This window comes from Nothobranchius furzeri, chromosome 9 (genome assembly GCF_043380555.1).
Source record: "Nothobranchius furzeri strain GRZ-AD chromosome 9, NfurGRZ-RIMD1, whole genome shotgun sequence".
In the NCBI taxonomy this organism is placed as follows: Eukaryota; Metazoa; Chordata; class Actinopteri; order Cyprinodontiformes; family Nothobranchiidae; genus Nothobranchius; species Nothobranchius furzeri.
In genome coordinates this window covers 23,373,264-23,400,728 of record NC_091749.1, presented here as the reverse complement: position 1 = coordinate 23,400,728, position 27,465 = coordinate 23,373,264, and the positions used below count along the sequence as shown (strand labels likewise).

At 41.7% G+C, this 27,465-nt stretch overlaps 2 protein-coding genes across 2 annotated transcripts in view; one reads left to right on the top strand and one right to left on the bottom strand.

Annotated features, from left to right (window-relative positions):
* The first annotated feature begins 1,890 nt into the window (after positions 1-1,890).
* On the top strand, positions 1,891-19,465 carry glo1 (glyoxalase 1). The gene is made up of 6 exons (XM_054734889.2): positions 1,891-2,071; positions 11,375-11,457; positions 14,973-15,113; positions 18,085-18,152; positions 18,295-18,384; positions 19,138-19,465. Exons 1-6 carry the CDS (start codon positions 2,003-2,005, stop codon positions 19,227-19,229), a joined length of 543 nt encoding a protein of 180 aa, XP_054590864.1. The 5' UTR covers positions 1,891-2,002; the 3' UTR covers positions 19,230-19,465.
* A 6,550-nt stretch (positions 19,466-26,015) lies between these two features.
* ano1a (anoctamin 1, calcium activated chloride channel a) overlaps positions 26,016-27,465 on the bottom strand; it is a 287,143-nt gene continuing 285,693 nt past the window's right edge. Inside the window, exon 26 of the mRNA XM_070554715.1 lies at positions 26,016-26,170. Coding sequence (XP_070410816.1) covers positions 26,144-26,170 — 27 coding nt within the window. The 3' untranslated portion in view covers positions 26,016-26,143. The remainder of the gene's footprint in view (positions 26,171-27,465) is intronic.

The window sequence follows — 27,465 nt, the reverse complement described above, 5'->3', positions numbered from 1 at the left end:
GAAAAGAGACCTCCATGTGATTTTCCTGGACCTTGCAAATGCCTTCGGCTCTGTACCTCATGAGGTTCTCTGGACTACTTTTAGGTTTTTTAACATCCTGGACACCATCACAACCCTGTCAAAAACTACTTTCAGGACTTGCAATTTTGCTTTTCTACACCTGAGTTTACCACCTCTTGGCAGTGTCTGGAAGTAGGCATTATGGCCGGATGTACTGTTTCTCCCCTGGCTTTCACCATGGCAATGGAGATTATCATCCGAGCCCCAAAGTGGGTTGTAGGTAGACAAAGAATCGGCTCTACGGAGATAGTGTCCTCAAGCTGCCACTTACCAGCCTTACAGAAGAGTTCAAGTGTGCCAAAGCACGGCTGCAGATGACCTTGAATGATACCACAGATCTGGTGATCAGAGAAAATGTACCAAACCTGGTTACCGGGCGCAAGGGGAGGTCAGCAAGAGCAGTAGAGGAGGCAACGGCAGCTCTTAGACATGCTGACATTGTGGGGAACGTTAACCTAGGATGGGGAGGCCTTGGACTAAAAACTAGCTGCCCAGCCTGGAGAACTGCTACTGCTCCAGCACAAAGGAAAATGGTGGTGGATGAGGTGCAACGTCAGGAGGAATCTGCAAGGTGGTCCAAGGCAGTCGCCCTTGGCAAACAGAGACTGTGGACACGGTGGGAAGGTGTCGAAAGGAGGAGGTTGTGCTGGAGGGATGTATGGGTCATGGAAGCAAGGAACTTGAGCTTTTCCATCAGAGCCACATATGATGTCCTACCAACATCAACGCGCTTTCAGTACCTAACATCTCAACACCTCCATGGGCAACTGCCTTCATCCGTGAAGGCACAGCAGCCACCAAGAGCAGATCTAAATCATCAGAGAGAAGCCAGCTGTGCCTAGCACGTGACTGGAAGATGCTGGCAGACATTGGCAAACAACTGGTGTTTCTCTCAGAGATAGCTACCACCACCATTAGGCCTGACCTGGTGCTATGGTCCTCCTCCATAAAGAAGGTTTACATAATCGAACTCACCGTACCCTGGGAGGATTTCATGGGTAAGGCCTTTGAGCGGAAGCATCTGCGGTATGCTGACCTAGCCTCCGAAGCTAAACATCGTGGCTGGAATGCGGTGGTCCGCCCAGTGGAGGTCGGGTGCAGAGGGTCTGTGGGAACATCTACCACAAAACTATTAAGGGACCTAGGCATCATGGGCTAGAAACAGGGCAGAGCCATCAAAGCTACATCAGAGGCAGCAGAAAGAAGCAGCCAGTGGCTCTGGCTGAAGAGGAATGACCCCATTTGGGCCACCAAGTAGTGTGCCAGGTTGCACACTTTAATGGCTAATTGGACTTGGGACGCAAGCTGAGGTCTGATCAACCCACAGCTGGCTGCCTCTGAGAAGGGTGTGTAGAGTTTAAAGGCCAAAACATCCCATGATCCAGAGGAACACTGCTGAGGATAAGTCCCAGAAATTTTTTCCTGCAATCCTACCATCCACCGTTAAGTTGACCAAGCACTCGTATGTTCTTGCACAAGGAAATAGCATCTGATCCTGTGTTTTCTGGAATCTTGGAATGTTAACTTTTACTATGAAAAACAGATTTATATGTATCTGGAACACATATCTAGTCTGCCTGATAAATATTAAAATGGCCACCTTAAGTTTTTAAGCCGGATTTTGAGATCTCAAACTTAAGTCTTTCTAGTGGTTGTTATTGATATCCTTAAATATAATATAGCAACAACATATCTGATGATACCTTTATTTCCAGTTACGACATGTAAGGATACAACTTGTAGTGGAATTTATTATGTAAGTGATAAATACATTTCTTATCACTTTGAGGTTGATTAAATATTAAAACGGCCCTCCAAAAACACAGCAGTTCTTTTATTTTGAAAAGTGAGTACCGGAAGTGCTCTCCTTTGAAGCGACATTCCTCCTGTCAGCCTGGCGAAGCGACGCTGTCAACTTTAAACGCCTCTTAAAAAGAGAACAATGGGTGATAAAGGTCTGTCAGACCAAGACGTAGCGGCAGCTTGTAAAGAAGGAGCCCCCATAACTAAGGTGAGACGACTCTCGTCTTTTGTTGGTTTTAGTTCAAACCAGGTAACAGCACAAATCAGCAGGCCAATGGCTGCCACTCAACGTTAACACGCTGTTTGTGTCATTTACAAGTGAGTTAAATTATTACGATGACTAACGTGAATTCACCTATTCACACTGACGTATAACGAAAGAGGTCGAGTTTCAGCGCTGTTTGCTTTAAGCTAACTATGTTGTTACATGCCTGTCAGTCTAGGCAGAACTCTGAGGAAACTCATTCTTGGTAACGTGCATAGTTGGGCTGTGCGTAACGAAGGTGGAGATCTTGTCCCTCACAATAGTAAAGTAGGTGGGGTCCAACCTGACTATCCTGCAGCAGAGACTGTCTGGGAGAAGCAACGAGCTTAGGGTGATAAGATGCTATCCATGCCCACATGTCCAAATGTCCTGTCCTCTATGGGCGGACACTGTGCTACTTTTTCACTCGTAGCGCTCAGCTTCAGCTCAAACTGTACAACTTCCTCGCAGGGCAGATCTCACGAGTCATGCGCTCACACTGTACGTCTGGTAGCAACACGCCGGACCTAAAAATATGCTAAAAATAGCACTTTTTACACAACACGTCAGACTTTTTTTGTCTTGTTTTGCCTGTTGTCCTTCGGGAGTGCTGCAGGGGGGCACACAGGGATTTATGGGGGTTGGATGAGGAAAACGAAATAAAGTAAATCTGTGTTTTGTGATCTGTTTAATTTGACATGAACACGACAAACATGCTTTCTTGACAATCTTTGTGACTAAAAAAAACGTGTAGAAATAAAAACGAACAACGTGTGTTATTAGGGAAATAGCGGGCGAGCGGTGTTGATGCTTGATTCGCACTGGCTTAAGTTAAAGACACAAGAATGGACTTGGACATGAACTTGCAATGGAGGTAGGAGTAATATTCAAAGGCAGACAGATTATTATTCCACACTCTATGACCAAGAACATCCTGGAACAGCTACATTTAAGTCACCAAGCAATAGAGAAGACACGCAAACTTGCAAGAGAGATTGTCTACTGGATGAGAATCAACGAGGAGAAAACATGCAGATCCAGTAGAGGATGTGCAGATCACCAAGATGCACATCCAAAAGAACATCTGCACCCACACTAAGTACCATCAAAGGTGTGGCAATCACTAGCATCAGATATGTTTGAAGTAAATGGCCACCAGTTTTTACTGACTGTGGACCGATATTCCAAATACCCGGTGCTTGATGAAATACACACAGCATCTAGTAGAGCTGTCGCACAAAAAATGGAAACATACATGTCAATGTCTGGGCGTCCTGATGAAATCCTGACAGACAACAGTCCACAGTACACAGGACAGCCATTTCAGGAATTTACAAAACACTGGGGAATAAAGTACATCACAAGTTCACCACACTATGCGAAAAGTAATGGATTTGCGGAGAGACATGTGAGGCACATTAAATCTACAGTGAAGAAGGTACTAGAACACGGTGGAAATTTGCAGATTGCATTACTGCAGATTAGAGCGACACCTATCGACTGCAAACTGCCATCACCTGCAGAGCTACTCTTCGGAAGACCTGTCACCACCTTGCTGCCAAGTCGATCTGAGCCTGGGAAGGAGGAACACAGGTAGCAACTGGAACAAAGATCCACAAACATGAAAGAACAGCATGACAAAACCAGCGGCAGGGAACTTCCACCACTCCATCCTGGACAACACGTGATTGTACTACACCCAGAAAGGAAAACATGGTACCCAGCGACCATTGTAAAGAAGTGTAGCGAGCCAAGCAGTTACATAGTACAAACTCCAAATGGAAATCAGGTCAGATGCTGCAGGAGGCATCTGCGGGAGCTGTTTAGACCACACCAAGGGACTGACATGGAGAGAAACACCACGGAGACGAATCCAGGGGAGCGACAGCATTTTGTTAAATACAAAACTGACCAAGTAACAGACACCATTCCCCAACTTGAAGAAGAAAAAAACCTTGAAGCAGACAAAGCATGTTACAAACACGCACTAGATGTGGCAGAGTCATAAGCAGACCAGCCCACTATAATGACTTTGTTTGAAATGCTCTAGCCAGCTAATCTTGTTCATCACTAGATGTTTTCCAATCTCAGCTTCAGCAGATTGTATCTACTTATTTTTTACACTCTATTATACAGACAATTAAAGTAACATGTGAAATGTGAATATATATTTCTTTGCTGACGGGAGGATGTTGTAATAGGGTCTATTTTACAGTAGGAAGCGCACAGCGCGGAATGATACATAAGGAGTCGGGTTGCTGGGCGACGGCTGTCGCTGTTGTATGTGTGTTACTGGCTGAATAAGTAAATGTTAAACTTCAACCACAAGTGTCCTTATTTAAATACCAAATAACACTTCAACCATCCCACCTCCACCCCAGCTCTCACGAGGGACAAAGCCCCCCCCCGACGGCCAAAGCCGCCAGGCTTAACTCATTTTCTGGGGGAAATCCTGTATAAGTATGTATGTATATATATGTGTGTATATATATGTATATACACACATATATTTACACACATATATATATATATATATATATATATGTGTGTAAATATATATATGTGTAAATATATATATATATATACGTAAATATATATATATATATATATTAGGGCTGCAGCTATCGAATATTTTTGTAATCGAGTACTCTATCGAATATTTTTTTCGATTAATCGAGTACTCTAATAAATTACCCTTTTGTGTTTGTAAACCATTATATCAAATATTGATGAGCCAAGATGGCGTCGAGTATGGCTGCCTCGTCGCGAGCTCCACCAAGTTCCAACATTACACATTCCATACTGTACATTAATGCCACTGTTTTGCACATACAAACCTCTGTACATTTTATATCTCTTATCTTATTGTTTACTTTATTCATTTGTATACTTAGATTAGCCATTTTTATATTTTACTTGTTTTTACATTACTGTATTTTTGCACAACTCTGTTGCTGTGAAGCTCGCACACAAGAATTTCACTCGCATGTACTGTGTACCTGCACATGTGACGTGACAATAAAAGTGATTTGATATCAAATAGCATGTTATAATTATGAAAGACCTCTTAAAATGAGCAAGCAATTGCCAGTTATTCTTCAAGTTTTATTCAAAATTAGTTTGCATAACTTCAGCACTTCAACTTTACTTCACAGTAAACAAATGCCTGTGCAAAAAATAAGTAAACAACCTGAGCCGATTTTCCCCTCGTGTGAGAATCTGCTAGCCTGCAAGCCAGACAAAAACTAGGAGGATAACGCTGCGAGCGGCTGCGGCCCAAACAGAACCAGAACGCTCACGGCGCAAACAGCTCGCCGGCTGTTTCCCTATTAACACACGTCCGTTTTAATTTCTACACGTTTTTTTTCTCACACTAACAAGGATTGCCAAAAGCATGTTTGCTGTGGTTTTGTCAAATTATACTGATCACAAAACATTTATTTACTTTCTTTCGTTTTCCTCGAGAGGGTGCTCGCTGCAGAACTACAAAGGCGGAGCTGCACCATAAGGTGGAGCTGCACCAGAGTCAACCCCGCCCATTCACGCAAACTCAGCCTAGCCCACTGACTTCCGTTTTTGTTTTCAACTTTATCGCAAACTGACCTGACCCACATGAATTACGGCTGTTACTAGTTTACAGTCGTTAATGCTATGTTCTGTGCTCCAGTTAAACAAGATAAATATAACTTGCTACATGACAAAGTCTGAATATATCCCGAAATAAAAAGGTTTCTCGTAGCGAATATCTGCCCACAGCCGCTCTAACAAAAGTCCTGTACAACAGCATGTACCCTCTCCCTGTGGGTTCTGGTAGTCCAGTGGCAAGATCGTCTGACTTACGTTTTGCTTTCCCCTCAGCTGATGCTGGTTCGATTCTCGGTGGGGTCGGCAACAATCTATTCAGCCAGCTGAAACATTTAATTTGTTCATATTTTAGTTGTAATGTTCATTTTCAGCAAAATATTTATGTCTCTACAAGTTCTTTGAATTTGGTCGTTCCTAAACAGCATTTTAGTTGAAACTCTGCTCACAAATGGACTCACACTGGCTAAATAAACGAATGAATAAATAAAAAAAACACATTAGTCATTATATGTTAAACGGCATACCAGTAAATTGTTGTAAACATAGTACTGGCAAGTGTAGCTAGAAATGAGGAAAATAGATTATAGAATATTTCCACTGCTGGGAGGCGAACCTGCGCAAAACTGCATGTCAACCTGACACCATCACCACTACACCACCATTTCTGATAAAACCTAGAGGGCGTTTTATTTTATTATGTTATGTGGTGTGTCTTTGTAGATGGGATGTATGGTTTTTCTGGCGTTGTCTCAGTAGAAGTCATTTCAGAAATAATTTGTCAGAAAATTCACAGAATATCCAGATTTGAGAACCAAGACCAGACCCGCTTTGGGGGAGGAGACCAAATTGAAGCTGAGATGGGAAGAAAATGCATGAATGAGGCCAAAAATGGCTTTGGCGTGTTTCTTATGAGGAAATGACAATATAACATGATTAAAAGTTCCAAAAGTTAGATTTTTAATTATATGGAACCTTTACAAAAACTGTTCAATTCACTTCTCAACTCCCTCCCCAATCTTGCATTTTTTAGCTATAACACCCTCTTTGGTTCCAGAATGCTATAAAGTCTTGACAACTGGAAGGAATTGGACTGACTCCGATAGAATGGGCGGGGCTGATTCTGGAATGGGCGGGGCTGACTCTGGTGCAGCTCCACCTTCTGGTGCAGCTCCGCCTTTGTGGTTCTGCAGCGAGCACCACTTGTTTTCCTCCGCCACTCATAAAGACCCGTGTCCTCCTGCAGAAACCCCGAGGGACAACAGACATCAATAACACAATAGAAAGTCCGACATATTGTGTAAAAACTGCTATTTTTAGCACATTTTAAGTCCGACGTGTTGCTACCAGATGTACGGTGTGAGCTGAAACTGAGTGCTACAAACGAAAAAGTCGCAGTGTCCGCAGAATATATAGAAAAACTGGCTAAAAAGCATGATCTTGTAGAGGCTCTGAGTCCGCTTGCAGAAGTGACATTTACAGGTGCTGCAGCACGGAGGATGTGGTGTTGTGCTAGGTTAAATCCATTTTACAGTATTTATACTGGACTACGTTTTCCGCCTTACGACGTGAAAAATGGTCCCACAACTTTGACTTTTTCTGTCTTTTTCGCACTCCACCGGGGTTCACGTTGTTAAGAGAAAGTTAAGTTATATTCGCTACTCGCGTGTGCATTCAGTCCAGTGGCCATGTGCGTCACTTATTTCGGTCCGGGTGAAACATGACCCCGGGCGATTGCAAAGCCATGAATTAATTAAATATGAATTAAACGAATCCTCGAGGCAGAGAATTTGACTCGAGGATTTTTTGTACTCGAATTATTCGAGGTACTCGAGGAATCGTTTCAGCTCTAATATATATATATATATATATATATATATATATATATATATGTGTGTGTGTGTGTGTATATATGTAAATATGTGTATATATATCACCAGGTTCTAGCCCCCTAGTAAAAAAGATATTGTTGCTTTTGTGTTGTGTTCTGAAGTGTTTGTAGCAAGAGGACAACTTGTGTGTAATACATACAACACAAAACAACAGAGGAAAGAGAAAGAGGCACATTTTCTTACTAGAAATAAACTTACCATTCGAGTTTGTGTCAGCTAGCGGTGACATTAAGGTTGGTGGTTGTGCTGGTGACAAAGCGTTATCTAGCTTTTAACAAAACTGTCAATTTGAAGAAATATTTGGACTCAACATGACTATCGTTGTTTTCGTTTTAAAAAGTGTATACTAGTTTTTCAGGTAATAGTTTCCAGGGGGTATTTCTCTGAGCGAGCTCAGAACATTGAGGCTTCCCTGATAAATCCCTGCTTGACAAATTGCACCTGTTCACTCAAGGAATTGTCGGTACCACCAACAATGCTCAGGTGTAGTCAATCATCTTCAAGTGAAGAGTGGCAAGCGAGGCTGTAGGGCGTCCACAGGCAGCCGCTGTTAATCGATGCTAGATAAATGGTGATGGAGGGAAAGGGCAGAGCCTCTCCCAGACAGGAAGAATGAATAATTCATGCCTACTAGGACTAGGGGCGACAGTGGCACAGGAGTTAAGTGCTCACCCCGCAATCGGAAGGTTGCAGATTCGAGCTCCGCTCAGGCTGTCGCTGTGTCCTTGGGCAAGACACTTAACCCACGTTGCCTGCTGGTGGTGGTCGGAGGGACTGGTGGCGCCAGTGCTCGGCAGCCTTGCCTCTGTCAGTGCGCCCCAGGGCAGCTGTGGCTACATTGTAGCTCATCCCCACCAGTGTGTGAATGTGTGTGTGAATGGGTGAATGACTGATTGTGTTGTAAGGCGCCTTGGGGGGTTCCAGGACTCTAGAAGGCGCCATATCAAATACAGGCCATTTACCATGCCTACTAGGACTACGATATCAGAACTAAAACAGAGACCACAAGCTGCTTGATTAAAGCCATGTAGCTGGAGCAATTTAGTTAGAATTCTCAGTGTTTCCATGGCAACGACAGAAGTTCGTTTCAGCTCTGTTTCTCCACATATTTTATTTTTCATCATTTATGTGTTGTTTTCATGTTCTGCTCCAGAGTCTGAATGTTTAGAGACTGAGGACTTTGTTTTTGTAGCTGAGTTTTACGAATATATGTTCATGACTGTCACGTGACCCTAAAGTTAACGCTGTAAACCGTTTGTCCCAAAAACACATTGAGCTCTCATATTACACACCAAGGAAAAACATCATGTAAGTCATTTAGAACAGTTATCCAATCCAATCCAATTTTATTTATAAAGCACATTCAACAAGGTATTACAACCAAACAAGGCGCTGTACACTAAAAAAGTTAGTTAATTAAACCGGCGTTATACAATCATGTCGAACACAGATAAAGGATAAAAAGGAAATACAACAAAATTCCCAAAACTAACAGCTAAAAATCAATAAAACACAGGGAGAATAAAAAATTAGAAAAACATTTGAAAAAAGAACCTCAATAATACGGAAGTTGATTATTCAGGCTACAAGCTACAAGTTATTACCGTGTTTGCCACGTGTGACCAGAGTAAATATATAGTCACATCAGTAAGTTAGATGGATAGTTTAAGGCTATTTTAACATTCATAAAGAGGACAGCATGTTACTTATGTGGCTGATATATAACTATGTTAATGATGCTGACATCTGGAGCAAAATCAATAGAATGAAACGCTCATGGCAGCAAATGAAGATTAGATGCAAAAAGTATTACGATGCAAATCCAATTACAACTCATGTTTAAAAGTAATAATTTAGCCATCAAGAACAAAGTTGTGGGCCAGCGGTGGTGCTAATTCACCACCTCATAGCTGCCAGCTGCTGACAAGAAAAAGGAGACGCAACTTGCCTCGTCCAGTCATATTTGCTAAGTGTAAGCAAGCCTAGCTGCTAGCCTGCCAGGAGCAGGTTTGTTCTCCAGCATGTGTTACCATGGTGAATGGGAGGGGTTTCAGGCTGGCCACTTTTGTGGTATTGTATTTGGTTTGTTGACCAGGATTTTCAGAGAGTCTGGTCTTTGGGATTGGCTCGCGACGTGGTATTCCCCCCTGGTTGAACTTAAAATGCCAGACGACTCATTTTTGGCCTTATTGTTCAAATCCCCGTCCAATAAAGTGAGTATTAGCAGCTTTGGCTTGTGACCACAGAAGGCTTTGTTAATTCAGCGTCCAGGAAAGAGAGCACGTGTTAGCTTGTAGAAGCTAACATTAGCAATAGCAACTCTCAAACATGGCCGCACACATCCAGGCTTGTTGTTTGTGGAGATAAAACGCAAAATTAACATTTTTATCTAATAAAGAAGAGCTGTTAACCAGTCAGAGGCGAGATGTTTGCATATCCTAATCACCCACCAACAAACTTCTACTTCCTGAAACAGGAGTGTCAGAGCTTTTTTCCACTGCTGCAGATTTATTGAATAACAAGTGCTGGCCCACTTTAAAATAAGTTGAAAAGGCACTGAAGTTACTTCGAAGTCCCCTGTTTTTCCTCAGGCTACAACTGAGAGAAGCTTCTTTGTGTTCTTCTATATTTTGTTTCTACTGTGAAATTTTGATGTCTATAGAGGAGCAGCCACATAGATAACATCCATCTGAGAAATAAGCAGACTTACTGTTGAAGTTCAAATTAAAATGTCTTTAGGGCAAAGACCAGAGAGGAACGTGTTTTCTCTCATGAGGTCACATCTTTGCGCTTTAGTTTTGTTTATGGAGGTAGAAATGATTATGTGCTCCAGAGGTGACATTTGAATAAAACTAAAATAAAATCTATTCTGCCTCTTCTGCAGTAATCTACGTGAATGTTGTTATGGTAAATGGTAAATGGCCTGTATTTGATATAGCGCCTTCTAGAGTCCTGGAACCCCCCAAGGCGCTTTACAACACAATCAGTCATTCACCCATTCACACACACATTCACACACTGGTGGGGATGAGCTACAATGTAGCCACAGCTGCCCTGGGGCGCACTGACAGAGGCGAGGCTGCCGAACACTGGCGCCACCGGTCCCTCCGACCACCACCAGCAGGCAAGGTGGGTTAAGTGTCTTGACCAAGGACACAACAACCGTGACAGACTGAGCGGGTCTCGAACCTGCGACCTTCCGGTTGCGAGGCGAGCGCTTAACTCCTGTGCCACCGCCGCCCCATTATATATAAGTAAAGACTTTCATTTTGACCTTCACATAATCTCTGGTGCAGAGTCGAGTAATATTTTCCCATATGGCTTCATTTCCTAGCTTCAAAGCTCTGGCAAACAGCACATTTTCTCATGTGCACTGCTTGGACAGTCTGCCGTAGATTGTGTCTACATGTTTGAAAGAGGTAAATAACGGAAGAGCTTTGGTTTTTAGGCTTCATGGTTTAGAGATTATGTCGCAATGCATCTCATGTTTGTAGAACCCATCTTTAATTATCTGTGCATGCTGGATTTGAACATTCCAGTCTGAATAAAACAAAGTATTATTTCCCACGCCTGGTTGAGGTTTGTGCATCAGTGAGGCAAACTAGTTGGTAACTGTTCTCCTTGTTGGTAAGAAAAATCAGAGTTTTGTGTTTCTAAATGTATTCAATTTGTGACATGGGATCTGAGCTCTGTTGCCTAGGAATGCAGAGCTCAGATCTTCTGCCACACCTGTGGATTAGTGAACTGTGGCCCACACATTCTCATTATGACCTGGTGTGTGTGTGTGTTGCAGGATTTCATGATGCAGCAAACGATGCTGAGGGTGAAAGATCCTGTTAAATCTCTGGATTTCTACACAAGGATCCTCGGCATGACGTAAGTGTCGTTAACCAGGAGGAAGGAATCAGAGTCAGGTTTTGATTAACAAGTCAAATACAAACTAGGTGGTTTTGCTGTTTTTGAGTAGTGAAAAAATAAGAATGAGAAGAATTTTATTTTATAGTAAAAAAATTAAACAGCTAAGACGAGAGAGTAGAGATCTGCATGGGTGGATAAGTGGATACTGTATTGATACCTGGAGGAATATTAATTAGTTATAGCAGCAGACACATGAAGAACAATAGGTGGGTGTTCTTGTTTGTGCCATGAACATAACTGCAGTAGTCATTAGCAACATGCCTTGAATCCAATATCATCCGGCCAGCTGCTAAAGGGAGCATTTTTGTTTGTAAATGGGAACGCCCACCCCAACACCGGATCTCGCCCTCTGTCTCTCTCTTTTTTAAAATTAATTAATTAATTAATTAATTTTAGGGGTGGGACCCAATAAAAAAATTATCTAATTAATTAGATGCTTTGTAATTAGTTAATCACATTTTAATCATTCGGGAAAATGTGCCCTCAAAGCAATTTTTTAAATTGAAAATAATGAGGTAGACAATCAAACATTAAACATTAATATTATTACTATAAACTCATGCTGTTTTCATTTATAAAAATATGCATTTTAATTTTAGTTATTCAAATGTCACTGTGTGATATGAAACAAGACCCAAATCAACCAATATCAACCGGCCAGCTGCTAAAAGGGGCGCTTTGGTTTGTAAACGGGAACGCCCCTTCGTCTTATTCGCTCCTGAAATGCTACTTCAACTCCGATGTTTAAAAATAAGATATTTTCTTGGCTCATCTATCTGTTCTGTCTTTTTTAATACAGTCATTGATCACCCTGCCCTTTCAATATGTGTTGCTTTATCAACGGGAGCACGCTCCACGCGCTCCGAACCCGAACCTGTGTTTAAGTCCCGCCTCCTGCTTTATCCACAGCTTATACAAATATTAAACTGGAAACGGGAGACTGTCGATAAGGCGGGACACAAACTTTTCTCCTGTACTTCCGACTGTCTCTCATGAGAAGCGCACCCGAAGCACCGCAGCTAGACAGGAAGGAGCCAGTGGCTTTTCAAAATACAGTATAAATAAATAAATACATGAAATATGTATAAATAAACACACATAGGCTTGTCACACATTAACAATGTTTTCTGGTCATGACACCTTCTTTGTAAATATATGTATATAATGTAAATGTAAATATGTACATAATTTAGTGGCTTTCTGAACCTGAACCTCTTATGCTGGACATTTGTGGAAGTGGCAAAGGTAGACAGAGACTCCATTTTTAGCTTATAAGCATTTTTACATGAAAAACGACAAGCCTTGCATATTTAATTTTAAATAAAAAGTTGTTTGACCTCTTTTTGTTTTTCACTCACACCCTATAGTGTCATTCTGAGTGCTGAAGATGTTTTTGCTTTTTATATTTAATTTGTTAATCAGGACAGGTCGTATTAAGATCAGACATGCAGAAACATGCTAGAATTAGCCACGGGCTAGTTGTCATCTGTAGTCCTGTGCCAGTTGTACATTAGGCTTTCTAGAAAGGACATAAAAACAACATAGAATACATACAAAAAGGCCGTGTAACTAAGGCAAGAAGCTGCATGAAAACAGTGTTAAGAAGGAATAATAGTATAAACAACAGAATAACAAGCACAAGCAGCAAAAGCATCAGACAAGTTTAAGTACACACAAAAGTAAAATAAGAGTAGTGGATCGACATACAGCAACAACAAATGTTTGTGGTTTTCACTTCAATAAATGTCTTATTTTCTACTCAGATTAGATTTTTTGTTTACTTTCAGGTTCAGTGTGCTAATACAGTATGACAACATGAAGAAGTGACTCTAAATTCACATAGGCGAGGTTGTGCTGAAAAGAATGATACCAAACAAGGCATAAACAATAAAGTATGGAGTGAAATATAAAGGTGAACACTAAAACTTGTCAAAACCGCTAATTATACCACCGACTCCAGAGGGTTCATGACTTCTATAGAAGGCCTGAGTGGAGACTTACTGAGAAACCTGACTGTAGTTTAGTTTCTGCTTTCACTTGTCTCTTCAAACCACACACACACACGCACACACACACATGCACGCACGCGCGCACACACACACACACACACACACACAGATATATCTCCAACACATAAATGTCTGTAGGTCCCTGTGTGACCAGTGTCAGAACCTGGTCTGCATTGCGGGCAGTAAGTGGGGCTCGTTCCTGGTAAGAGTTGGACTTTGCCAGGGCTGTTCTTCATCATCGATTTTGTTCAAAACTTGTATGGGCAGGATTTCTTTAGGTGTTGAGGATATCCGTTTTGGTGGCCTGATGATCGGGTCTCTGCTTTTTGCACATGATGTGGTCATGTTGGCTTCATCAGAACGTGATCTCAGGCTGGTTCACAGCCAAGTGTGAAGCAGCTGGGATGAGAATCAGCTCCTCTAAATCTAAGACCATGGTCTTGTCTGAGTCAGGGATGAGGTCCTGCCTCAAGTGGAGGAGTTTAAGTATTTGAGGTCATCTTCACGGGTGAGGGGAAGATGGAGCGAGAAATCGATAGATGGATTGGTGCCACGTCTGCATTGATGTGGTCTATTGTGGTGAAAAGAGAGCTGAGCCAGAAGGTGAAGCTCTCAATATACTGGTCAATCTACGTTCCTACCCTCACCTATGGCCACGAGCCTTGGGTAGTGACCGAAAGAACGAGATCATGGATACAAGCGGCTGAAATGAGTTTTCCCCGCGGGTGGCTGTGGTCTCCCTTAGAGATAGGGTTAGAAGCTCGGTCATCCGGGAGGAGACCCGCTGCTCCTCCACGTCGAGAGGAGCCAGTTGAGGTGGCTCGGGCAACTGGTCAGGATGCCTCCTGGATGCCTCCCTGGTGAGGTTTTCAGAGCACGTCCAACTGGGAGGAGACCTAAAGGAAGACCCAGGACATGTTGAAGAGACTATGTCTCTCACCTGGCCAGGGAACACCTTAGGATTCCCCCGGACGAGCTGGCCCAAGTGGCTGGGGAGAGGGAAGTCTGGGCCTCCCTGCTTAGGCTGCTGCCCCCACGACCCGACCGTGGATAAGTGGATGAAAATGGACGGAACTTCATCAATTCTACTGATATTGAGCTTAAATTTGTACAGTATTAGATGAGTCACCACCACAGACGCTAAAAAGTCATCAGGTCTTTATTTAAAACTTACATTTTAAATATTTTCTTTCATGCTTTTGGTCCGTTAGATAAATCTGCTGCTTTTTGAATTTGACAAACATAAAATTGGAAGACTGTTCAGCAGATAAGGCGCTACAGTTTGGTGTGTTGGTAACAGAACTAAACATCACATCAGATGGTTTTAGTTTACATCTCTGTGATCATTCCTTCATGGAGTGATGCAGCTATAGTTTAACAGGGTTTTATGGGTTAAATGATCTCCACCTAAACATTAACTAGGCTTTGTAAACAACTTTCTCTTTGCTGTGTGAAATCTTACAGGCTACTGCAGAAGTTCGACTTCCCCGCCATGCGGTTTTCTCTCTTCTTCTTGGGCTACGAGGACAAGAAGGAGATCCCTGCAGATGTGAAGGAGAAGACAGCCTGGACCTTCTCCAGGAGAGCCACCATCGAGCTGACTCAGTAAGAGAGCATTTCACCCAGTAATGCCCATCGACATATATACTGGACAAATAATGTCCATTGGCTCGATTAATATGTTTTTGATGCCAAATGGGAGGTTCCCACTACCACAATTTTGGCCATATTACATATTTTGTCATGCCCAGAGAATCCAAATATGGGAACAGTGGTGGAGTTGAGGGTGAGGCTTTGAGGGTGGGAACAAATGAACCAATGTAGCTTCAAGCTAGCTGAGCTAACCCTCGAAGCTAGATGGAGCTCCAGGGCAGCTGACCTGCGCGGCTGCCTCGCCTCCATGCGAGGCTGTAGTCGTGCTGGTTGCTTGAGGAGCTCTAATATGGACTGTTGAAAGGCGAGCAGAGCCTCAGATTGTTGCTATCGGAGCCGGGCGCCCTGGCTGCTTACGTGAGGTCATGCTCAGCCACGGTCTGAGATCAGTGGGAGATTAGCTACATTCTAACCCGAAAGTGTCTCATGTTTCTTGGTAGCTTTAAGTGAGACAAACACGGTTGAGTGACTCCAAAGTGAAGCGACACCAAATCAAAGACTTTCTGTAATGTCCCTCAGAGTGCTCCACAGATGACCAGCACAACTACAAACTCTCATGGAATCCAGGCGGGCACGCGTCATGGCCTCCTCCAGAGACTGGAACGGTGCTGCCTGCATTAATGGAGTCATCATCTGTTACTAACATGGATATCTACATCATATTATAGTCTTTTAGGCCATAAAAAAACTTATTTTAGAAAAATAAAGAAAGTGCTTTTCTGAACCCTTTTTTGTAAACGACTTGTTTTCTCGCGAGAGCACATGCGATATTTCGGCTGTGCCAGATGCGTCATTTGTCCAAGGAAGATCCCGTCTTTCTCGCCTCTGATTGGCTAGAAGGGCTCTACTACGATTGACCATTTGATTTGTCAGCAAACCGGAGCCTTCCCTTGCTAAGTGCAGACTGTTCTCCTGCCACCGCCACCAACAGAAAGCTGTTTTGGGGAGCTTTGTAAAGAAACTGTGAACTTAGCACCGCGAGAAAGGCGGGACCTTCCTTGGACATGCAACTTTCTCTTTTTCTGTGTAAAACTGTCATGGTTGAAAAATGGTTCCAAAATGAAAGTTGAACCGATGTATTTTCTGGCCGTGAACTCACTGTGCTTCGCCGTGTCTCATGTGGACGTTTAAAAATAAAAATGTGGGCGTCTGATTACTGTAAAAACATATCATGAAAAAAAACCTCCAAACAACAATCTGATAACCCAGCCTAGAGACTTCTCCGATGGCCTGGGCATTTTTACTCAGCTCTCATTACAAATTTACAGAACTTAGACTCTTTAAACATGGATTGGGTTATTCTGCACTAATAACAAATTCCTTAAGGCATTTTCAAATGTTTAAAACTTTTATTTCATTTGAGAGTTCAAAGAAAGCTGATTTCATCACATTTCTAGGCCACATTAGAACTGACTCAGCTCAAAATCTACAACACCTGGACTCTTCAGACCTTAACTAGATTATTAAAACTAATAGTAGTGTCCTTAAAACATGGTTTGTGATTTGTGAAACTTTTATTAGATTTGTTACAGTGTAAAAAAATACACAAGTTTCATTTGGTCCACCTTAGATCTGGTCCAGCTCAAAACTACAACACAAGACTCTTCAAACCTGGACTAGATGATTCTACAATAACAGCCACATCCATAGAAGACAGTTGGTAAAATGTGAAACCTTTAGTAGATCAGTGAAATTCCAAAGAAGGCAACTTTCTTCAGTGATGTATTGTGAGTTTGGATTATTATGTTAGCAACATGTTTATTCAGTACTACAGGTTTATAAACAGTAGGCTACGTGTATTTCAAGAGTTTATTTGGTCACCCGTGGAATAAAACATTTTATAATTAGAGCAGATTAAAGATACAGGAAGTGAAAAAATTAGTTGGAATTAACCTTTCCACATTAGAAACGAGAAAGGGAACCAATTCAGCTTTGTACAAAACAAACAGCAATAAATGAATAAAATTAAACAGGAAGAATGAATAAATAAAACATTTAGCCAAATTTTTGAGAAAAAAAATCTAATGTTAAAATTATGGCCACCCTCTAAACTAACCTCTCCATGAATTCTGCTTAATCTGCAGATGTGGACATAAGCCACCAGGGAGCTGCAGGTCATGTAGAAATTAGCCCTGGTGGGGTGTGCACATGTGCTTTAAGCCAATTTAATGTTACATTCTTGAAAACAGATCCACCTGTTGCAATATACTAAATATTAAATTATTTCTTATTCATTTGGATTTAGTATTGAAACAATTACATGCATGTAACTTGTGGCCATCAGCTTGTCTAAGCACACAAATTATTTAAGGTAAGCAACTGCAACTTTTGAGTTTTACTGTTTGATACTTAGGACTTTTCAAGAAGACGTTTCCAGCCAGTGAATGGGGAAATTACAGCGTGGAAAGCAAAAGTTGCAAAAGTTGCAGTACTCAAAATTTTTTTGACAAGGTTGGTCTGGGATTTGCTTACTTCTGGTACCAGTCCCTAGCGGATGACGGTGGACACTTCTGTGTTGGGAGCAGTTCTGGATCTGTGGGGTGTCCCCTTGGTGATGCCTGGATGTGACACGTTCACTGACATTTATTGGCTGTTTATTTGGAGCGTTTACTGTAGCTGATGTCGCAGCAGATTCTGATTCTTCAAAGGTTCACAGTATTCAGCTGACCAACAATCACTGGTATTCATCACTTATTTAAAATACATAGCATTATTTCAGTAATTATTAAATAAATCCTAGCACTGGTGGTTTATTACAACCAGCTGCTCATTAATCTGAAGGCTCTGGGACTGTTTTATGCATGGTGTTCGTGCACCAGTTTCCTGGTGTCTCGATGGGCACGCTGGGGTTCTCATGATTTTCAGTTTAGTTGAGCAAATGTCTGCAATTCCTACAACGACACCCTGTTCCTGTTTGTTTCAGTAACTGGGGTTCAGAGTCTGATGACAGCCTGTCTTATCACAACGGAAACTCTGACCCACGAGGCTTTGGTAAAATAAAAATACTACATTGTTTTTTTTTCTCAGTTTAAAAGCATATTTGCATGATTTTAATCTTTTTCTGTTTAAATGTTGTGTGTTAGCTTGTTTTCCATGGATCTAAACCACTAAAACATCATTTGAAATGTTGCAGGACACATTGGCATTGCAGTTCCTGACGTTTATGCAGCCTGTAAACTGTTTGAAGAGCAGGGAGTCACGTTTGTAAAGAAGCCAGATGACGGTAAGATGGGAAGTCTCAGAATACGGCTAATAATATTAAACATATTATTAATCGATTCCTTTTACTACTGCAACTAAACTGCCGGGGGGCCACAACCAGCAGCCGGCAGAGTCCCGGGAGATATCAGCGGCAAGCCCACAGATGGAGACTATTCTAAAATCTTAACTAATGAAATAATTTACTTCTAACAAAAACTAAACGTTTGCTGTGTTCCCTGTAAACAATATGGAAGTATTTCCTCTGGAGAGCAACTTAATAAAATATCATACACATCCAGGTAGAGGTGGGCCAGATCACATTACTGTGATTCATCCAAGAAGAAAACATCATGAAATGTTAATTTGCACTGAGGCGTAGAAGAGACGAGCCTTTTCCGACCTGATCATTTACCATATAGTTCCTTTCTGCAGCAAATGCAAGCAAAGATACTTAAAAACGTTCACGTTGAGCTTGTGGAACTTGAGTTTATAAAACAAAAACACGTATTACATGGCTTCCTGTTAATGAAACCTTTTAACGTAGTCTAAAGCGACCTGCCCTCAACCTAATGCATTGATCTGCCCCCGTGGAACAACTCTAACATTAAAAAGCTAATCTGACCCTGGTTATATCAGTTAACTGGTTATTAACTTTCTTAGTTTATGACCAGCAGTCTCAGCCTGGAAAGGTACTGGTGTCCCCTCAGAAGGCTGAATGTTGTACAGATTTCTACATCCAGTATTTAACGTTGACTGACTTCTCTCCCTCCTCCAGGTAAAATGAAAGGCTTGGCCTTTATCCAGGATCCTGATGGATACTGGATCGAGATCCTGAGTCCTAATGGTATGGTGCCCATCACCTCCTAAACGGGCCTGCTGAGGACCCGCAAAGGAGCTACATGTGTGTGAAAGCCAGGAGTGAATGAACCAGGATGATGATGATTATCGTACTGAGACGTGGGCCGGAGTATTACTGATACTCATATGTCGGAGGACAACTTTGTATGGCTGTTGTTGTCCTGGGAGCGTCGGGTTGTGTTTTCAGAAACGGTGCTGAAAAATATCTTTTAGTATGTAATAAATGTATTAATACACACGTTAAATTGTATGGGTTGTTTTATTTTAGAGACTCAACAATCATAAAGTCAACATTTAATGTCTTTATTTCTTTATCATCATCAGCGGACTTATCCCAGACTTGACAGGTTCGTCTGAATTCAGCCACATTGGAGGGTTTTCAGCAGGAAAATCCTGTTGAAAGTCAAAGGTCAGGCATTCTCCTTCAAGACGTTCTGCTAGAAAGAAGAATTCATGGTTCCATCATTTACATCAGGTGGTCCAGGTCCTGAAGCAGCATAGCAGCCTCAGACCACCACACTACCACCACCGTGTCTGACTTGTGTTTGTGCATTTTACGCTTTTATGCAAACTCAAACATGCTCCTGCTCTGGGATTAGAGTACTGGGAGAAAACCCACATGTTTGGGGAAAACATGCTAACTCTTCCCAGAAAGACTGCAGCCGGGATTCAAACCAGCAACCTTTTAGTTGCAAGGCAACAGTGCCACTACCTGCACCACTATGTAGCCCGTAGGTCTGATCTTTTTGTGTTTGTTTGAATCCAGACTAAGATGTCTCCCTTTTTTGTCTGTCAGTTCATAGAATATTTTCCCAGAATTCCCCGGGATCGTCGTGATGGTTTTATCCTCACTGACACGTGTGGGTCGATGACACTCTGCGGGTGTGTGTTTTTTGAGTTAGCCACTAGAGGGCGCATCTAACCTAGAGGAAGAGTGACTGGAGGGTGGAGGAAAAATGAAGAGTCACAAGTTGAATGTCTCACTACACCTTCAATTCAAAATCCTCTCCATTTTAAACTCTTCCTCAGCTGTAATCAACATACATCTCCATCTCTTTGCAAATCATAGACATTTTACGTTTGATTGGATGCAGAAATGTTGTGATGCTAATTTATTCATGGGGAAACATGCTGACCACTTTCTAACTGAACCTTAAAGTCAGTTTCTGTGGAGCTGTTCGTGTAGATTGCTCCATAAACAACATTGGTTTGAAGAAATAGAGTAATTGTAACTGGCTTGAAATCGGGTGAGTATCAACACATTCATCTTCACATTGAGGATTCCAGTAAGGTGGTCCAGGAACTTGTCTAAGATGCCTCCTAGCTACCTCCCCCTGGAGTGGAAGACCCATGCATCACCCAGAGGTTTATAAATCTTCTCTGACCTGTTAACACCTTGGGATCCTCACGGAGGAGCTGGAGAGTCACTGGGAAGGAGGTAGGTCTGGGTTACCCTCATGAATACTTTGCCTCCATGACTTGACGCTGGATTAGTGGATCTGTTGTCTGGATGTAACATCTTGGATCTTTTATCAGCAAACCTTAGACATTTTATGATGGAAAAAGGAAATCCTGCAAACCCGATAGGATCAGGCAAAAAGCTGAATTTAGTTTGACCAACAAAGGTAAAACTAGGTGCTGACTGAGGATCAATTAGTAAAAAGTTTCCTATATAAGGAACCCAGCAGGTTGCATCGAGTCACTGTCAGAGTCTTTACAGCAATCCTCATACTAAACAAGCATTTAGAGACAGTGGAGAGGAAAACTCCCTTTTAACAGGAAGAAACCTCCAGAGGATCCTGGCTCAGTATAAGCAGCCATCCACCATGAAGGTGAAGAAAGCCATGAAATGCAAAGGTTAAAACACTGTCCACTTCATCAGTGTTCCACAGGTTAATCTCTGGTCTCCAAACCAGATAACACATTGCTCGTGACCTCGCAACCGGGAGGTACAGTCATAACAGACAAAGGACAAAAACCTTAACCAGGGTGTCCGCGGGGTTTTAAAAGGTATTAAAAAGTGATAAATAAAAACAGTCAAATTTAAGGCCATTAAAAGTGTTTAATTTGGTCTCAGAGGTATTATTTTTTCCAAATTAGGTATTTTTGTCAGACTATCAGGTGTCGTATTCTTAATATCGCCATAGAAATATATAGCATTCTGAATGAAATTCTATTATATGCTTAAATTCGCGGGGCTTAAGCATATCCGGTCACATAATGATGACGTCATATTCAGCGGTCGTTTGGCATCATTTCAGACCGCGCGGTCAACTGTCTAAACCGCTGAACAGAAGTGGCTGGTTTTCTATCGCGTCAGACCCGTGCCACAACCCGTGCACGCGCATTGGGTCCACAGCTCGCGTGTGAACGGGACTCGCGAGCGAAAATATACATGGCAGCGCGTGTGTGAACGGGACTCGCGAGCGAAAATATACATGGTGAGAGGTCATTTGTGCACTGAGAGGGAGCAAACTGTGTCTGTGAGCGCACAAGGATGTGCACAAGTGACAAACCTGCGTGCGCGCGTTGTCAACGAGCACACGGCAGAGGAAAACGTGCGCGCTCGGCAGCCTCTGCGCGCTCGGTTTCTAATTCCGCTCGCTCGGCTGTGAGGAGTTTTGGCACTCTGGAGGCGTGGCCTGTGGCAGATCTTCCCTGTCCTCTGATTGGTTAGTTTACCCCGCACTTTACTCTCTACCTATCTATATAAAAACATCTGAGATTCAGCAGTTGCTGTCATAGCTGAGCTGGGAGAGCAGGTGACTCACTCTGGAGGATCTAGGTTCGAGTCTGGCCAAGGAACATAGAGTTGATGTCATATTATTCTTTCCTAATTCCTGTGATCTATTTTACAGTTGTGACCGTTCAACTGTCATTAAACGTCCGAATGTTTGCTGGGCAGTGTTTTAAAAAGTGCACATAAGCTAGATGGTTTAAACCAGGTAAAAATAGACTTGTGGGTGTAGGTATGTTCAAGTTTAAAAAGTTCTTGCCTCATTAATGTATTGTTTATTTTTTTCAGCATTTAATTGACAAATTATCCTTTCAAATAATTAATTTATGAGTTACATAATTGTCCATTTAGAATTGTTGAATGGACTGAGTCAAGTTTGGTGCACTTTATATATTTCAAAACATGTTTTTTTTTAATTATGCATATAAATAATTTTAATGTTAATTTATTGAAATATTTCTATTTTTTCATTACCTCACCCTTGTTTTGACAAAAACAAGACCTTGCTGGATAATATCACGGAGAAACTATTTGTTCACAGTACATGGCTCAGTGAGGATCTGTATACCAAAGGAGGAGATACTCAGAAATCTGTCTGCAGATTGTTACAACCCAGACTGGAAGTGGTGGGCTGTAATAAGAAAGGAGACCAAACAGAGGAGTGGGGGGTTCAACAACTGATTTATTTAACCAAAGGATTTACTAAAGCAAGTTAGTGCAGTCAAGAATTACTGGTGTTTGGGTAGTCCTGAACGTGTTGTGATGCCCCCACCGTCTCATTGGGTTTTCATTTGTGTTTAATTGTGTTTTTCTTCTGTTGTAGGCAGCTCGTTAAGCAGCCTTGGAGGCACCTGGGCTCAGGGTGTGGTGCTGCCTACAAAGCCTACTGTTTTTCTGCTTTCACTGGGTCTCTCCTGTGTGGTGGAGAGTCCTCACTGGCCATTTTCTGTTCACTAACTTGCTTTAGTAAATCCTTACTTTTGTTAAATAAATCAGTTGTTGAACCCCCACTCCTCTGTTTGGTCTCCTTTCTTATTACAGCCCACCACTTCCAGTCTGGGTTGTAACAATCTGCAGGCAGATTTCTGAGTATCTCCTCCTTTACACAGATCCTCACTGAGCCATGTACTGTGAACAAATAGTTTCTCCATGATATTATCCAGCAAGGTCCCGTTTTTGTCAAAACAAGGGTGAGGTAATGAAAAAATAGAAATATTTCATTAAATTAACATTTAAATTATTTATATGCATCATTAAAATAAAAAAAAAACATGTTTTGAAATATATAAAGTGCACCAAACTTGACTCAGTCCATTCAACAATTCTAAATGGACAATTATGTAACTCATCAATTAATTATTTGAAAGGATAATTTGTCAATTAAATACTGAAAAAAATAAACAATACATTAATGAGGCAAGAACTTTTCTCTCTCTCTCTCTCTCTCTCTCTCTCTCTCTCTCTCTCTGGAAGCCCCACTCTAAGGGAGTTTGCAGTGTATTAGTGAGTCATATATTGTACAACCACAGTCATAAAGTTTTCAATCAGTAGTTTTATTTCAGTATGTATTTTTCCAGTATCACAAAAAATGTAATTTTATATGGTTAAAACCATCTAGCTTATGTGCACTTTTTAAAACACTGCCCAGCAAACATTCGGACGTTTAATGACAGTTGAACGGTCACAACTGTAAAATACCTGAAATTAAGAAAAATTAACATGACATCTACTACATTTTCCTTGCCCAGACTCGAACCTGGATCCTCCGGGAGGAAGAGTCACCCGCTCTCCCAGCTGAGCTATGCCAGCAACTACTGAATATCAGACTTTTTTATATAGATAGGTAGAGGGTAAAGTGCGGGGGAAACTAACCAATCAGAGGACAGAGAAGATCTGCCACAGGCCACACCTCCAGAGTGCCAAAAGCCCTTACAGCCGAGCGAGCAGGAGTCAGAAACCGAGCGCGCAGAGAGGCTGCCGCGCGCGCACGTTTTCCTCTGCCGTGTGCTCGTTGACAACGCGCGCACGCAGGTTTGTCACTTGTGCACATCCTTGTGCGCTCACAGACACAGTTTGCTCCCTCTCAGTGCACAAATGACCTCTCACCATGTATATTTTCGCTCGCGAGTCCCGTTCACACGCGCGCTTGCATGTATATTTTCGCTCGCGATTCCCGTTCACAAGCGCGCTGTGGACCCAATCCGCGTGCACGGGTTGTGGCACGCTTCAAACGCCATAGTTTACGCTTAATTTTAGATTTACCTCAAGGCATATCTTCTACGAGTGGACAACCATCATCGTCTTCATGGGCAAATGCAAGTTTTCTGCTAGCTGGGTGGACGACCCAGCGTTTAAGGACTGGCTCAGACCTGTAGTAGGTAATAACAGGCAGGCTTATTGTTCGGTGTGTAAAAAAATCATCAATGTCAACTGGATGGGAGCTAACGCACTTCGCTCGCATATGCAGTCCACTAAACATAAAAATGGAATACGTGCTCGGAGAGACCAATTAATTCTACCACTCTCAGCTGTCTGTACGGCTGCACCACCACCACAAAGTAGTGCCATGGTAAGCCTACCGGCCAGCACTATGGCTCCAGCAACGTCTGACCTTCGGGTGGTCATGGGCGCCACACCAACACTGCGCGCGGTGGCTCTGTGGTGTCTGAACACTGCTGTTAAACACCACTCATTGAACTCCAATGAAGGGATTTCGGAGCTGTTTAAAGAAATGTTTCCCGACTCTGACATTGCAAAGTCATTCACGTGTGGTAAAGACAAAACCGGGTACATCATCAGATTTGGATTAGCATCATTCTTCAAAAAACAGCTTGTTGATGGCATCAACAAGGCTGGGCCATTCATGTTGATGTTCGATGAGAGCCTCAATCAGGCGTCAAAGAAGAAACATCTTGACATTCATGTTCGATATTGGGAGGACGACCGAGTCCAATCCAGATACTTTGGATCTCAGTTTTTGGGACATGGAAAGGCTGAAGATTTATTGCATCATATAAAGGTAAGTATTTTTTTTTATTCAAGTTTTTATTGAACTTTCTTTGAGGGGCTGGTACATAGCAGTCTCAATAGATACTAAACATGGAGGGACTAAACATACAGTTATAACAGTTGATTTGATACAAGTCCCATTCATATAACTCCTGCAGACACGTAATGTCGGGACAACAGCAGTCACATAGCATGCTTGATTTCACCCAAGGCCTTTGTCTGTCTTTATAAAGTTCCAGAATCCATCCCAGTGATAAGTTCCCTCTCTGTTGTCTTCACTAATTTTACTGAGCATACATTCATATGATGCAGATTCAGCCATTGCACAGACCCATTCCTTAACCTCTGGAGATTCTACTGCTTTCCAGTGTCTTAAAATGACTCGACAGGCTGTTGTTAACCCCACTGAGATGATTAAAAAATTACACTTATTTACATTAGGCAACTGAGATTTATCTCCCAATAAGCACAGTTCTGGGTTAAAAGGGATGTCTGTTCCACACCAATTACTTAAGATCTTGACAATACGGGTCCAAAAACATCTGATAGGAGCACATTCCCAAATACAATGCGTGAACGTCCCAATACTCATTTTGCATTTCCAACATGAATCGTCATCCACTAGCTTCATTCTAAACAATCTAGATGGTGTATAATAGTATCTGTGTAGCACATTATATTGCGTGAGTTTACTCCTCACCTCTCTTACGTGTTTACCACAGTTAACAACAATTGTTTTCCATATATCATCAGGTTTTGTTTTGTTTTTTTGGGGGGGGGGGGGGGGGGGACTAAATAATTTAATTGCTGAATTACCAATTATCAATTGAAATCAAATGTGTTTGCAGTATTTCAGGGTTATAATAGCATTAAAATTCTAAATAAATAAAACACAAATAAAATATAATGTATTATATATATAATATAATATATGTGCTCCTACACTTGACCCTCAGCCCATCCTACATGGACCCGTTGAGATTCTGCCAGTGTTTTACTTCTTTCACACGGACAAGCCACCGTGGAGAGGGGCTTCTCCATCAACAAGGAGGTGGAAACCTGTAACCTTCTCTCAAGTGAATCCTTGGAGGCTTTGAGGTTAATCTGTGACAATGTTAGTAGCTGTGGTGGTGTCCTCAAGGTGCCTTTAACCAAGGACTTACTGGCTTCTGTGGCCTCAGCAAGGTCCCAGTACAGGCTCTACCTGGAGCAAGAGTGTAAAAAGAGGGAGAGTGATGCTCAAACACAGAAAAGGAAGGCCGCAGAGGACGAACTACAGGAGCTCAAGCAGCAACGCAAAGTCCTGGACGAAGTCTGTGCCATCCTTGAAAATGATGCCAACAAATTAGCTGAGGAGGCAGAAGGGAAAGCTGGGTCAAAAATGGCCCAGCTAATCACCAAATCAAACACACTAAGAAGGAGACACAAGGAGAAAAAAGAGGAACTGGTCAAAATGGACAAAACTATTGCGGAAAAAGCCATGAAAGTAAAGCACTTGCCATAGGATATTTTGCCCAAAAGTTCATATTAGGCCTATAGCACAAGTGCAAACAATAGTTCACCAGTTCATGTTTCCAATTTGTGAAAATAAAACAGTTCATAGAAGATATCAGTTTGGAATGCATCAATTTGCAGTGAATGTCAGTGTGCTGGAACTATCCATTCTCTCCATTGCACATTTTATGTTTGTTTTATTTTCTAAGTAAAATAAATATGTGCAATACGTTGTCAGCATCAATGAGTCTCTAAGTCTATTCTTTTTATATGTTATATATGTTAAAATATGTGTAAATTGGTAGCTGATTAACACTTGCAATTTAGTGTTGTGATGGTTTTAAAAAAATTCTGAAGGTCCAAAAAAAAAAAAAAAAGTATTAAAAGTTAATAAATTTTACTTAAGGATTGCTGTATATACCCTGTATTAGTAAACTAGCAGCCGACTGCCTATCTGACTGGATAAATGTGTGTAAAAATGTTTCAGTGACGACAGAGCTGCAGTGTTTTGCTGCTGAGAAGCAAGAAAATGATCAAAAGAGCCCACAACATCTGACATAAATAATAAAATAAAGTTGTTTATCTGATATAGGCTTTCACGGTTTTAACCCTTTGGGCACCAGAGTTTTTTCAAGAAAATAATCAATTTTGACATCACTATTTCAAAAGGTTGTAGCTTGGAAATGGTTAAAGATAAAGGTAAAGTGTGAATGAGAAAAATCTTCAGTAGGACCCAAAGTTCGTGTTGGGAGCAAATTCACTGATCAACTTTGCATATTATGACGTCATCAGACTGCCATATTGGAATGCATAATTTTTACAGATGTTCCTTCTTGTTATATAACATACTATTTAAAAAGGTTCATTATATTTGTAATGTTTTTATTTATATGTACATAAAGCTTTAAAAAATTATTCAATATTTTAATTTTATTTTTTTGATTATGTGGCACACTTTGGCTTCCATACATAACGCTTCGGCATCTGCCGCTTTATACGGCTTGT